Source organism: Aythya ferina, assembly GCF_964211825.1.
Source record: "Aythya ferina genome assembly, chromosome: 4".
NCBI lineage: Eukaryota > Metazoa > Chordata > Aves > Anseriformes > Anatidae > Aythya > Aythya ferina.
Genome location: NC_140300.1, coordinates 49080901 through 49096440, shown reverse-complemented (window position 1 = coordinate 49096440; position 15540 = coordinate 49080901). Strand labels below are relative to the sequence as shown.

Sequence of the window (15540 nt, the reverse complement as noted above, 5' to 3'; positions counted from 1 at the left end):
TTAAGATATGCCTAAGCACTTAAAACTAATCACAGAGACTGAGGTAGAACAAGATTATATACCCAGCTATCCATATGCCATCTATTTCTAATGTGTGTAAGAACATTTAATATTCCTTCACAGAACACGTAAGTCAAATGTTGCTTTTGTAGAAAAAGATTTGGAATATAAACATGCTATTTCATTGATACTTGTCCTTTTTTTCCAGCATTAGACTGCAGACACTCTAATGTTCCTCCGCTGCCTGGTGGACCAAGGCATTGAAACACCATTTGAACATAAAGATTGTGTCTAAACGCTTTATCAATTTAATTTCTCGTGTTAGCTTCATTTTCATACCTCTAAGTTTCATTTTGTGGAACTAGTAGTAAAGAACTAGTAACACTTTTGGTGTTGATATATCAGCACATCAAGAGGTAAAAAGGGGTGCTTGAATTCCTAAAGTTAGATTATTTTGATTCAAAAACATTGTTAAGTCTCTCCTGCTAGTCTGTTAAGAGCAAAAGTGCACGTGGTGGAGACTGATGGTTCCAAAGCAATATAAAGGATATTGGATAAAAGCGAAGTGTCAGAAGATACTTCTTGTATTTACTTATTGTTGCTTGTACACCTAATTTTCAAATTGACACCACAAAAATGTTTGTGAAAGGTGAGCTAGGAATAATTGCAATTATGGACCCTGCATATACCTGAATTTGATTTACTGGTACAAAATCTTGGAATAACAGCCTTTACATCTTTGTGTTATTTGTTCTTTGTATCTTTGTGTTATTGCTTAATAGTCATTCTTCCCCTGTATATGGTCCATGATGTGATACTTGTAGGCTTATACTATTTTGTCTCCATTTGGCAGTGGCATTCACGAGACAGTTCCATACTGAAAGATAATATCCTTAACAGCTAAAGGAATATCATGGCCTTAAGAATGCTATATATTAAATCCTTTTCCCACAATACTGTACCACGTGAGTGAAGAATCACAAAGCCTGGGATTTAAATTTGGATTCTATACAGTTATGCTGCCAGAAGAATGTGAGGCAGATTGAAATGGTTTGCTATTAACGCCATCAAAATATGTTTTCAGTGGAAGTATTGAGCAACTGAGTTTGCAATTTGTAGCAACAACCTTATGAGCAAAATGCTATATACTAAACATATTTTATCTCTCTCCTGCTGTTTGAGAATGTGATCAGCTCTGTAGAGTTGCAGCCTGCACTTTGGTCGTCTCAGCCTCATCAGTTTCATATTTTTCAGTTCTTCTAGAAGACCTGATTGCCTTGAAAACCTTTTAAAACATACTTTAATTTTCTCAGTGTTCTGTTAGTCCACTCATTGTAGGTTTGCTTCATGCTTATCATCACTCAGCATAATGTAAATGCCCTTCATTCCATTTTGAAAGGGATCATCATGGTTGTTCGATTGCATGAAAATAAAAACATCTTTTCCATCTGACATTTACGGTAGATGAAAACCAAACTGAAGTCTCAAATGTTGAAAGCTGCTTCCTCAAACAGTGACAAAAAGTAGTCATGAGCAAACGAGAGCTGAAACACTTCAGTCATATTTAGTTCCACAAATAGGTTTTGCTTTTGGTCAGGCTTCCTGTATTTTGTGATCTTGCATGTGTTCAAGAATACGCTATGAACAGCAGCAGCAGTTACTTTAATTTTGTAATCATGTGGCAAAGCAGTAAAATATCTGCAATGTATTTCATGGACAAAGATTCCAAATTGTCTAACTTATTTCAACAGGCAAGCAGCCCTACAACAGGAACAGCTCCCAGGAGTCAGTCACGATTGTCTGTCTGCCCTTCCACTCAGGACATTTGTAGGTATGTGCTGACACAAGTATGCTTTAATCTGCCTGATACGCGTTAGTTGATGTCTGTATTAAATAGTATGTAGCTCTTGCTTGTGCTTAGCACTGTTCATAATTTCATAGACTTTAGTTTTTGTTTGATCTCCTTTGTTTATGGTTTTGCTTTTCAGTCTCATGTTTTTCCAATTACAATTCATGTTCTCATTTTCATCCTTTTTTTGTGATTTCTCTCTCTCTGTTTCTTTCCACATACCCTTATCATTTCCATCCCTTTCCTTTGCTTACCGCTTCATCTAGATCTACTACCTTGCATGATTTGTCAGAAGATGAGCTTGAACATGCAACCCCTGTCATGGTGCTGACCCCTTCTAATAGGGAGTCTGGTAAGAAACAAGTAAAACGAAGGTTTAGGCGGAAAAGAGAGACTGGAGACAATGGTGAGCATACAGAAAAGGGGAAAGACTGTAAATTACATCCCGAGGCTGCAAAATCCAGCTGGAATGCATCCGATTCATCATCATCCTCAGATGAGAGTCAGTGGGCTCAGGCTAGGAGGAGAGCAAGAGAAAAAGCCAGAATGTCCAGGAAAGGGAGAAGGAATAAGGGATCGTGCAGTAACCCGGATGGGTCCTCAAATAATAATGCTGTTGAACTTGTCACCCTGGGGACAATGGGGAAAAAGAAGCAAGAGGTTTCTGACCCAGAAAATCCTACTTTAAATCATCGCAGAAGAAGGGTTCCAAGGCTAAAGGAATCACAGTCTTCAGCATCATCTCAGGAAGCAAGGATCTCCTCAAGAAAATGTGGAAAAAGCAAGGGGAAAAGCTACTGCAGAGATCAGCAGCCTGCATCTTCTTACCTTAAATGCAATAAAGACATGAAGGACTCCTTTGCAGAGGCAGGCTCTGGCAGTGATGCTCTGGCAGTCCCAGATAATGGAGCACCTGTTGGGGCAGGGCCCACTGTGACTGATGCTGTTCAGAAGCCTCCAGTGTTGTATGATGACTGGTCTGATGATTTAGAAGTATGCAGGTTAGTCCTCACTAAGAAAGATTTAATGTTCTTACAAGGAATTTCTCACCACCATGAGCTAAGTGCCCTTCTCTTGACTGCTTTCTGTCACTGTTTCTCAGTCATAAATTTCTAGACAGGCTGTAAGAAATAACACAGAAACCTCTGCTATAGAGAAGTTAGCATGTATCAGTTTGAAGGTACATTCCTCTTACTTAAAAACCTTAGTTCTGCAAGGAAACCAAATGTTTTTCTCTGCTAAATTTTACCTTATAAAGGTGGACACAGCGTGTGCTCCAGCAGATTATGGCTGTGTTTTAAATCTGCAGCCAGAGCCAGAGAATGAGGCAGAGTGCCGGGTAGCTCAATACAATGGGATACAGAGTTTTTCATTCTGAGGTGATCAGTTCGAATCTAGTTTTGGTCCCTCTTTGTCACTTTTCATTGACTTACATGAGTAAGTTTATGGTCTTGATTCAGTGTCCTCTATAGAGCTGCCATTACCACAGCAATCTGATGGATGGTGCCTGCAAAGCAGGCTGTCCCGTTAGGCATAAGCTGTATGGTACTGTGCACTGCTGAACACTGCTACGCTGTGAACACGTAGAGGCTGCTCGGTAGCTATCACAAAGATTGGAACAATACAAAGGAAGCTTGGGCAGAATAAGTGTTAAAATAAGCGTTGAGAAAGAAAAAGTAACTCCAACAGTTCTCTCTAGTTTGGAGAAGAATTGGCGTCTGACAGTTTGATATCATTGTGGTGAAGCATGCTATCAAAAGGTGTGCATTTTTCCCTGGAAATGAGGGCAAGCTGGCTGCTTCTGAAGTAATACCTGGATTTAGAGTAGCAAACTGAGGGGAAGTGAGTTGCTTAATTTGGTGGTAAATGAAAATGTGCTGTCCCGTAAGTTTAACAGAACTGAAACAAGTACTTTTAAAAAAAAAAAAAAAACTTGTGTGCCAGCATTGACTCTCATCTACAAAGTGTAAATGAGGATCAGACTTAGTTTCTTGATATGGTAACCAAAAACTTCTCACTTTTCTTTGCTGGGAAGAAATTTGCATGGAAATGTAAACAGTCAGAATGAGGAAGTTGGGTATACCGTGTCATGCAGTTTCACAGTATACTTCAACCTAGTAACACACTGCAAAGATCGTAGTATTAAAAAGATAAAGGATAACATGCAGACATTGTGCTTTTTCATAGCAGGAGAGAGAAGCCATTACTTATACAGATAGTGCCATGCACTCTTTGTTACACTTACCAAGCAAGAATGGGTGTTTCAACTGTCTGACCATTGTCTGACGTGATAATTTAAGAGTCTTCTGAGTAAAGTCCAACTGTGTCTGTACATCAGCTTGCACAATGGGACTACACCACAGGCTTGGGACCTCTTTACCTTAACACTACTGCTGTTTCTTTGTATTTCTGTAACTGTGTTATATGTTTTTGAAGCACTTGAAGTATGTCTGCATGGTATGATGGAGGGAGGTGCACAGATAACTACCTCAACAACTACAGAGTTGTCTTAAGTTTCTGAACGACTAAGCCAGCATGCATTGAAGATCCAGTGCAATAGGGACAGTACCTGTATGATAGGGACACTTAGTCATTATTAACTGAATATAAATACTCAAAAACAGAAATAAATTATTTCAGTATGAGTATTTCTGCAGGCTTAACTACACCATATTAAAAAATCTACAAGGTAAATTAAAGTCAAAGCTTTGCAACTGTCTCGTGTAGATTAATCCTCACTGCTGCCTGAGTCCATAAACTTAGACATTGCTTTCAGACAAAATGTGGGCTCCAGTCTTCTGTCTGTGTCTTCTTAACCCATTCAATTTTGTTATAATAACCCAGGCACTTTTTGCAAGACTTGAAGCTTGTTCAAGGATGGAATTTTTGGATGTGCATTTCCTTGGCTCTTGTTTAGTAGAGGAAGGTTGACAGCTTTTGATAGGGGTTGTTCCAGTGCTTGCTATCCATGGAGATGCTCTTTGAATGCCTAGAGTTAAACTTGTTCTGTTATGCCAAATTTGTCAAGAATTGTGATCTTTTCTCCATTGTCAGGGTAATGCTTTATTGTTTGCTTCCATTACTTAAGTGTATTGTAATGATGGTAATGCATTGAGGAAGAATGTTACAAAATCAGTAGCATGTTAATTTCTCATATGCGATAAGTTATCTTACAGTTTCCAGACGGATGAAGAAAAAGGAAGACATGTTGTTACTACTGTAGTTTCTGGTTTTCAGGACAGGCCTATGCACTTTGTTAACTCACAGTCTGTGACATTTTTCTCTTCATATTCACAAGCTTCCTTCTTGTGAAAAAAAATAAAATAATAATTTGCATTTCAGCAGTGAATTGCATGTATACAGTAACCACTTTCTGAGAGGAAATGTCCCCATCTGAGAGGAATGTCCACACACTTACCAGATTGGGTGAGTGTGTGGAAATAGCAGAGGAATCTTAAAACTCTCCTGATGCCAGCTATTTTGTCTCTAAGTGTTTGGGTAGCTAATTTTATTTATTTATTTATTTTCTTTACTTCCTTGGGAACTATTGGCAGTGGAACATGTTGATATATGCACATAAGGCTGTAAGCAGGTTCTCCTATGAGCATATAGCTGAATGAGTGGGAATGTGACAGGACACATCCTGTTCTAACATAAGCACATTAGTGACGAAGATAAAAATGTAGTACTGTGGCACAAATCAGCTAGTCTAACGCAGACCTCTTGGCTGCTTCAAGTGAGACATTTCCCCTTCTAGTGTCACTGTTTCTCGGTTTCCAAAATGATGAAACAATGACATGACATTAATGATGATTTTTCCAACCCTTTCCCTGAATTAATTCATTTCTTCTTGAGTTCATTAGAAGGCAAGGTTTCTGCTTTTGTGATTATGGACAACTACTTAAGTTGTGTCAGTGTGAGTTGTTATAGCACCTACTTTTGAATTATTTGTGTGTGTATTTTTGAGTTTCACAAAGCAGGCTTTCAAAATCTTACAGTTCCCCTTTTCCTAATCTGCCCTGTTTCTGAGATTTTCCTCATGTATATTTTACTCTGCAATTTGCGATGTGGCTTGAGGAGCAGCCTTAGAAGGGTAATCTCCATCAAGGGTAATCTCCATGAAGATAAAAGCTGTGTTTGGGACACAATAAAGTGAATGGATTGGGAGGATTTTGTCCTATGGTTTTTCACATAAAGCCACACACACAAACAAGATGGAATTCCTCACTACGAAAATATACATATCAGAAGTACAATGCTGATTTTTTAACTCCATAATGACTCTCTATATTGTCAGGTAAAGGAATGACATCATTAGATGATGATAATTAGAAATTACTTTTAAATAGAGCAGCACATACATGTACATGAAGACTGTTAAGAATGGCTAGAAGTAGTAAGGGAATTAATGAGATTGGTTAAAGAAATCTGAAGAATCTAAGTATCACTTTTAAAAATCAGCTTTCAAAAAGCTAGAGAATTATTTGAAAGGCAGTTATAAACTTAGAAGATGATTAATATGGGTATTTCTATGTGTTAACACAATTGTGGATAGGAAGAAATGGTGTACGTTGCCCCTGACAAGAGACAGTAAGATTAAGTAGTTTATCTCTGTGAAATCAAGTGTTTTAACATTTTTTTTCCCATAATAGTACTTTGCAGAACCTGAAAATGTGAAGGTCTTGCATGAAAAACCTTAGGTCCTCCATTATTCATGTAGTAGAGTGCTCGAGAATCAACAGGCAGAAAGCCTCTTGTGAGGGAACAAGTCTTCAGAGATTGGACTTGAGGAAAGAAGAGAAAGATAAACAGAGGATAGATGTAGGCATGAATACTACCATTGAAACTGAATATTCATTTTAAGTATTTATACTGAAACAGTGGAACTGGATCAAATAAATAATTGTAACTGTAGCGCAGAATACACAGACTTGAAATACCATCCAGATTCCTCAAAAATCACCAAATGAAGGATGCTGAATTGCTAGCCTGTAGTGTTTGACTGAAGAGGATGTTTAACCTGCTTCTCTCTGGGATGTTAGCATCTTCCTCAGGGTCCCAAGATGATACATTCCCTCATTAGGAGCCAGATCGCTGAACCTTGTCCTGCGTGTTGGTGGCTCAAAAGAATTATTGTTACTGCTTACTTTCCTGTTTAAAGCCTTCTTTTTACAAGGTGACTTTTTAATAGGAATCTCCTCGTCTAGATGATGGTCTAGTGGTTCATCAGCCTTTGAAGCAGTATGAAATCCTGGTTAATTCTTTTCTTTGCCTGATGGTTCAAAGCCCCATCTGTCACCTCTTTAGCCATCTGGTTATGCAATCTCTTTTGGAAGCTCTCCATGATTTGGAACAATGTAAGAATAGCTGAAAGCAAGCAAGCATGTCTTTGTTGTGGTTAGGGTCACATACACAGGAAGAAGTGACTCCTGGTTTCTGCTTCTTTCTCTCAAAACCTGTGGTGTTTTTTGTTTGTCTGTTTGTTTGTTTGTTTTAACTACAGTCTAGTTAATGCAAATAGTTTTAAGAGCACTGCTTTCTGCCAGTAAGTTTGGAGGACAGGAGGTTTGAAGGGTCCCACTATTAAATACCGATAGTATACATTCTGAATGGAGATTAGTTATTTAAAGATTTGACTTTCACTGGGCAGGCAGAAAGAAATCTAAATCCTTTTTAAAATCACAGTCCTTAGTTTCTTAGGCTCATGTTCAGTGTAGTAAATCTTGTCTGACACTTATGTTGAGATGCAGTGACAGTGCATCTGAGGCAGAAATTACTTGTAACTCTTTAGATAGTTAGATATCCTGTTTATCACCTATAATGAAATATTAGTAGAGGACAAGAAATGTTGACAAAATAAATGATATAGCGTGCTTTTGTTAATGTAGTTTGCTCTTGGGTCTCTTAAAATTTGGATCACGTTTAGAGAAATCAAGAGAAAGCTTTGCCTAAACTGTTATGAAATTATACTGGTGTGGTGCAACATTTTGAAAATGTGTTTTTCTCTAGTCAGAAAAAGGCAGCTGACTGTATGGTATAATGGAAGGGCAGGTTTGACAAGGAAGAGGTATACAAATTGATTACATTCGGTATGCAGAATTAATGTGCTTCATTCACACTACATTTAAATGGAGAGGAAGACCAATTTGGCATTTAGATCACTTTATGATTTAACAGTGGAATAAAATGGAAATGAGATCAGAAAAAAAAAAAAGAGCTTGCAAAATAAAAGCAAGAGAAACATGGCATGCTAGTCAATGTAGTCAATTGCTAGGTGAACATATTTATTGATTTGTTGTTGTTGTTTAGTGATAAATTATGCAGGAACAGAGTTAGATATTTTTTTCAGTTTATTTTTTATGAATGAGTTACTTATTTTCTGTGAGTTCATAAAGTGTTTGTTTTACAGTTTTAGGTTCTAGCTATGGTGTTCTGTAAGCACCACGTTAGCTAGCAGAAAGAGAAAATACCCTTTGGGGACAGATGAACAGTTTGGTGTGTTGTTTTTTTTTTTTAGACTACTAGACAGTAACAAGCAATTTGGGGAAATCTTCTGCAAACCTGTGGATTTCCTTTTGGTCCAATTAAGATAGCCTAGGAGCACATGGTAATTCATGCTGGCAGCTATTAATCTGCACAGCCAAAACCAAAGCCAGGAATTCGCTTCATCCAACATTTTTCAGCTATGCTGTTTCTCCCTGAAATAAGCTCCCTTCAGTAACAGTTAGATCTAACTATGATATGTACCATCAAACTGGGTAACAATCTATCTTTGCATAATCATTATGAGTCCAGATATACTTTCCCGTGATGGGCAGGATTTTGACTGTGTTTTCAGTCCTTTCTCATCTAAAATAATATTATTTTTGGAATAGACATTATCCTCCTTAAGCATGTTTATATGGAGAAGCTTTTCACATTTTACTAGGGAGATCTATTTGAAATTTGAAGGCATTTGTATTCTACATGTATACTTCCTGAAAGAAAGAAGAAAATGAGAGTCTGGGTATTGGGCACTGGCATTAATTTATTATTATGCTCTTGGTCACAGTGTGTAGACAGTGGCAGTAAACATGTGCCAATCACAAAGCTCCTGCTAATTTTGTCACTGAAGGGATCTCCATAAATTCAGATAAGGAGCCTGCTTTTAAAGCAAATTTGTTCAAGAATCAGGGAATGGCTGAAGTTGACAGGGACCTCTGGAGGTCATCTGGTTCAATCCCCCCACTGAGCAGGGTCACCTAGAGCAGATTGCACAGGATGGGATCCAGGCAGCTTCCAAATATCTCCAGAGAAGGAGACCCCACAAACTCTCTGGGCAGCCTGTTCTAGTGCTCTGTCACTCTCACAGTTAGGAAGTTTCTTCTCATACTCATCCAGAACTTCCTGTGTTTCATTTTGTGCCTATTGCCTCTTGTCCTGTCACTAGGCACCACTGAAAAGAGTCTGCCCCCATCCTTTTGCACCCTCCCTTCAGATATTTGTACACATTGATCAGATAACCTCTTAGACTTCTCTTCTCCAAGCTAAATACGCCCAGCTCTTTCAGCCTCTCTTCCTATGACAGGTGCTCCTGCCCCCCTAAACATGTTTGTAGCCTTCCGCTGGACTCGCTCCGGGAGGTCCTTGCCCCTCTTGTACAGAACTGGACACAGTACTTCTGATGAGGCCTCACCAGGGCAGGGTAGAGGGGCAGGATCACCTCCCTCAGCCTGCTGGCAGCACTCCTCTGAATGCTGCCGAGGATCCTGTTGGCCTTCTTGGCCACAAGGGCACAATGCTGGCCCATGGTCACCCTGCTGTCCACCAGGACTCTCAGGCCCTTCTCCACAGAGGTGCTTTCCAGCAGGCCAGCACCCATCCAGTGGTGGTGCTTGGGGTTATTCCTCCCTAGGTGCAGGATTCTGCACTTGCACTTGTTGAACTTGATAAGGTTCCTCACTGCCCAACTCTCCAGCCTGTCCAGGTCCCCCTGAATGGCACCACAGCCCTCTGGGGTATCAGCCATTCCTCCCAGCTTTGTGTCATGAGCAAACTTGCTGAGGGTGTACACTGTTCTGTCATCCAGGTTATTGATAAGTACCCAGAACAAGACTGGACCCAGTACTGACACCACTAGCTACAGGCCTCCGCACTGCTGAACACAACCCTCAGAGCTCTGCCTTCCAGCCAATTATCAATCCACCTCACTGTCCACTCATCCATACCACACTTCTGAGCTTCACTATGAGAATTTTATGGGAGACAGTGTTGAAAGCCTTGCTGAAGTCAAGGTAGACAACATCCACTGCTCTCCCATCATCTAGCCAGCCAGTCATCCCATCACAGAAGGCTATCAGGTTGGTTAAGCATGATTTCCAATTGGTGAATCCATGCTGACTACTCCGGATCATCTTTTCCTCCATGTGCTTGTGATTGTGAGGCTACCTCCAGCTGTCTGTAGAAGGCTTCATCTACTTCCTCTTCCTGATGAAGTGGACTGTAGCAAACACCCACAACGGTATGGCCTGCTCTTTAATCCTTACCCATAAGCTAAATGAGGGTAAAATACACTTTGGTATATTTTTGAGAAAGTCTATGAAAGCTGTCTGCACTACCTTGCTGTAGCTAAACCCTTTGTCTATAGGCAGTGGCCAAAAGTCCTTAAAAATCATATTGGCTGTTTGGATGGCTTCATACGGGTTGGTCTCTAATACACTGAAGGAGTTCTGGTGATGCAGGATTGCTGCAAACTTTTTCCAACCAGTGCTGTGCATAACAATGAGATTCTTATATAGCTTGAAGCACAAGGATGGCCATGCTGATTCATTCTTGTCCTTAATCAGCCTGCTTTGACAATTGTCATCTATGGAAATCAGCTGTACAGGTAATGTCATAGAGGAGTGCTTCCAACTGATTTTCACAACGCAAACAAGACTCCTGCATTTTCTACTTTGCTACAGCAGCACAGAAATTGGCCTATTTTCTTAATTACCAAAGAGTAAAGTGGATTAGTGAAAGACAGGTTAGGATAACTGCTGTTTTTCCAATGACGGTAGAGATGAGCAGCTATTCTCTTTAATGAGAGCAAAATTGTTACTTTGCATGTGAAGAAAAATCTTCAAACCTGTTGGAATCTATTTGTATCTCTTGAAATAAGCAGCTCAGGTGGTGAGTAACCACTTTAGAGTACCTAGTGTTTCTAGATTGTAATTTTGGTTGCTGTGATTTTGCCAGACTATACCACTGTGAGGGAAATCTTAAATTTTCCATGTGAAATCTTTGCTTAACACAGATTGTAGTTGTCCTTTTAAAATGAGGTTATATAAAAAGTGTTTGTATGGAAAAAACAAACAAACAAACAAACAAACTTAATTCAATGAGAAATGAAGGACAGTTATCCACTATATCTTGCCGTTTTTCTGAAAAAGAACTTGTCTGATTAGCATGTGAATGTCTACCAACTCTGCCCATCTCACTTTGTACTTCCCTTCTTGCCATGTAACTTTTGCAATGAACATGACCAGGGGAAACAAGGGAAAATATTTCATTTTCATGAAATTAAAGAGAGTGAGACAATACAAAATTCTGAAGATGTCCAACTTTTGAGTTCTTTGTTTAGCATTGGTGTGGTGCAACCCCATAAGGCAGCTCAGCACCCCCCAGCCGCTCGCCCACCCTGCCCAGGTGGAATGGGGAGAGAAAGGGAGAGGTAACAGTGCAAGGGCTGGGGCAAGGACAGCTCGGTGGGGAAGGCAGAGGCCGCGCAAAGCAAAGCCCGACCGGGCCCCACTGGCTGCTTCCCCCCAGCAGGCAGGTGCCAGCCACTGCAGGCCAGCAGGGCTCCTCATGTGGGGTAGCTTCTCAGGGAGACAAACAGTGTTGCTCCCAACGTCCCCCTTCCTCCTCCTCAGCCCTGGGTGTTACCGCTGAGCGTGACACCAGGCGGTGTGGGACATCCCTTTGGGCAGCCTGGGCCAGCTGTCCTGGATGGGTCGCCTCCAGCTCCTGGGGCACCCCTGGCCCCTCTCTGGCAGGGCAGTGCAAGGAGCTGGGAAGGCCTTGCCTCTGGGTGAGCACTGCTCTGCCACAGCTGAACATCCATGTGCTGTCACCACTGTTTTCTTCAGAAGTCCAAAACACAGCATTGCATGAGCCTCTACAAAGAAAACAAAGAAAATCAACTCTGTCCCAGCCAAAACCATGACAAGCAGCATGTTTTGATTTCAAGAAGTTTCTCACTTATATGGTGTCAATATGCCCTTCAGCAAAGGAGAAGGTATAACTTAAACTACTAGAAACTTCACTTACTCCTTTTACGTAGTCATTATGGTACAAAGTTTAGTATGTCACATACAATTTCTCAATCAAGCATTATCAGTAATGCTTTCAGCATCATTTGGATATGCCTTAAATACAATTAATATTTCGAACAAAATACTCCCTTGGTGGGAGGAGCTGGAAAAGGTTGGATGGGGGAAAGGTGTTTTTAGTTTGCTTTTAGTTTGACACTGTTCTAGTCTGCTAGTGATAGGCAATAAATTACATTTATCTCCCTATTGTTTTGCCTGTGACAGTTCCTTTGGGGAAGGAGATTGAGGGAGTGGTTGTGGTGAGTTTAAGGGTGAAACATATTTATTCACATCTTCCTATACAAATGTTATGAATTGAACAGAAACATAAAATAGTTCAGGAATTAGGTTTTCTGTAGGCAACATACAGTAAATCCACAACAGTTTATATGAATTATGCAAAATTCTTCACAAAGAATGATTTTGTTTTCAATTTAACATTTTTGATTTTTGCTGAAAATCTGTTTTTCTTTTTACTAGTTTATTGCATTATATGAACCTCCTAAGCAAGAAAACCCTTTAAATATTTTTTAATAATCTGTATGCACAATGTTGGTATAAATTTCTCCTTTTGATACATTTGTGTGCAGCAGTTGTAGAAGCAATTCTATGCTAAAGAAATGTTTACAGGGAAATTAAAGTACTGTCATATAGAACAAAAACTTAAGGGTAAGAAAGACTGCATTGTTAGAGTACATGTATAGTTTAACTAAAATTTCATAGTGAGCTTTCTTAAAAGAAAAATACTTTGATCTCATTGAGTAGGGGTGTGTCTGTAGGTGTGTATAAAATAAAATACTTATGTCTGGCTCAGAAGATCATCTAACAGCTCTCTAAATATACTCTGTTGTCTGGTGTGCACATGATTTTTGGATGCCATGGTACTCATCTTTTCCCCTCAACAAGCAGGGCAGGCATCCTTAAAACACTAAGCTTCCAAACCTACAAAAAATATGCAGGCTCAGTGCATGACTACAAAGGGATTCTAACTAAAGGGATTCAGTTAGATAGCTGACTTCCTTCCCTCTCCTCCGTTTCCAGATAGTCAAAGGTATTGCTCTATAATGAAGGCCATTTTTCTAGGGAAGGACTAGAAAGTTGAGAAAAGCTGAGTGTGCAAGTTCTGCAGGTCTTTCTGAGCAGGTGAAACTGCAGCTACTAACCATGATCAGTGCAGTGCTACAACTTGTAAATAAATCATTATAGATTTAGCTTTTTATTATTATTTATTTATTTTTCGATTTGTAGTGGAGAGCTTTTTTTCATTCAATGCACTTCTGAAGTATGTAAGCAAATGTTACTTTCAGGATGAGGTCAGGCCTGTGAAGTGTCTGTGTCATGGGTAAAAATTGTGAACAGCTGTGATCATGCAGAAACAGGCAACTAGAATGGAAGTTCTCTGCCTCCCACCTGGTTCAGATATGCTTCAGATAAGCCTGTGTTTTGTGTCCCTACCTCAGCTCTGTTTGCACAGCATATTTTTCACGACCATTTATTTACAGTTTATTTTCTGTGATTTGTGATGATTTTGATATACATAGTAAGTAAATACAACAAGGGCAAAAACACTTGAAATTCTGTTTCAGTAGTGGTCTAAGTCTATCTGGCCCAAGTCTTAAAAAAAAATAAATAAATTAAAAATTAAACAGCTAACCAACAATCTGCTTCAATAGCCGTTGGGCACCCAGGTATCTTTAAAAACTGTATTTGTGAGTTTAGGTAGCACAAATTCCTTCTAAGCTAATTTCTTCTGGATAAACAAATAATGAAGAGCTGAATTGCACCAAAGAGCATTCAAGCTAATGAAAACCGTGCCTTTGGTTATTTTCTCTGGACTTTAATTCCATTAGAAGTTTTTCTCCTCATTACATATTTCATGGTTAGAAAACTAGAAGAGGTCATTAGATTATTTAGTTGGAGCTTCTGTATAATGTACGTACTTAATGTCAAGGTGTTATTTATGCATTTAGCTTGTAACTTCTGTACCACGAAAGCACAAATAGAAAGTATAACTTATGTACTGTTTTTTTATAAAACTATTTCTACTGAAGAATACTTCTATTCATTTCAGATATGCAATGTCACTTTATTTGAAGATCCCAGTGGAGCTTTAGGCTTGTATTTTAGCTCTTAAAATAATTTAAAACAATTCTGGTAAAAGTAGAAAAAAGACTCTTGGGCACCTAGTTTAGTTGTCTAATTTCTAAATAGTGTAAATGCTAAGCCTGTAAAATAAATTATGTATAGCTTGAATTTAACTGAACAGAGAATACTAGCTTTCCTTTGGGAAATAGATTTAATTTAAAAAGAAATTTTTTTTTTTTTTTTTTTGTGTTAACTCTCAGCTGGGAATGCATTTGTTAGAGAAATAACTATTCAGTGTTTTGAACATTTCATTTTACTTAAGCTGTAGGTTCAAGAAGAAAACAGCATGCAGCAAGTTTCTACATAAGAACTAAGCCACTGATATGTCTAGCTTGGCTGGGTTAGTAAAGAGAAGTCTGCAAATGGACTCCTTGTAAAATGTCTGTCTCAAATACAGAGTGTGTCCAAGATAGAAATTGTGGGTATTTTCTTCTCCCCCTGCTCCCACAGGGGTAGAAGATGCTGAAGAGCAAATGAGCACCACTGCAGACCCTGAAAACCTGGCTTTTGTGTACCAGATTTCCAGAGATTCATTTTCTTGCCTTTTTTTTTTTTTTTTTTTTTTTTCCCTCACTACATATCTGGCGAAGCAGCTTTGTTCTGCTTTCCCGTGATTGTAGATTCATTTTCTCACGTCTCTAGGCTGTGCTGTGAAGGAGCAGCAGCTGTTTTTGATCCACAGATCTTTCATTTAGACACTAAGATGGCCTTCTCCTCCTGCTTGTAGATGTGGCAGCCTGTGTGTGCTGTAACCAGTCTTTCACTGGGCTGCCCTAAGTGCCAGCTGCCCCTGTGGGGTGCAGAACATCGTCCTCCTTCCCTTGCCGGGCTGCTAGGAAGACTGGCTCACCACAGGGCCCTTTTTCTACCCCAGGAGCGATGTGGCTGCAGTTTTCTGTGTAAAGGGAAGAGCTGTTCCTCAGACCAGACATGCTCAGACACTTCTCCATGCACGTATCTGGGGCTGCCTTTCCTAAGTGTGCAGTTCCTAAGCTGAACGTTTTGTTTGCATGACACACGGATCTGTGCTGTTGTTATTACTTCTCTATTTTGAATTAACATTTTACAAGCGTCAGCTTTTTCTATCCCTCCCTTACATGCCAGTCTGTCTCTGGACATTCATGAGGGCTTGGGTGTTTTGCTATGTTTTCTGTGAGGTGTTGATGGAAGGGAGTTACTCTTTGTAGAGGTGAACCCTCCTTAACTAAAGTTGTT

The 15540-nt window shown here is 39.6% G+C and overlaps 1 protein-coding gene across 17 annotated transcripts in view; it reads left to right on the top strand.

Annotated features, from left to right (window-relative positions):
• The window catches only part of MARCHF1 (membrane associated ring-CH-type finger 1), a 404383-nt gene that overhangs the window by 364589 nt on the left and 24254 nt on the right, over nt 1–15540 (top strand). For 14 of the 17 annotated variants that reach the window (XM_084518138.1, XM_084518145.1, XM_084518136.1 and 11 more), the window contains 2 exons: nt 1752–1831; nt 2116–2850. The exons of 1 other annotated variant lie outside the window; for it this stretch is intronic. In XM_084518138.1, coding sequence (XP_084374264.1) covers nt 1752–1831; nt 2116–2850 — 815 coding nt within the window. The remainder of the gene's footprint in view (nt 1–1751; nt 1832–2115; nt 2851–15540) is intronic. 2 more of the 17 variants (XM_084518143.1, XM_084518142.1) reach the window with 1 other exon arrangement.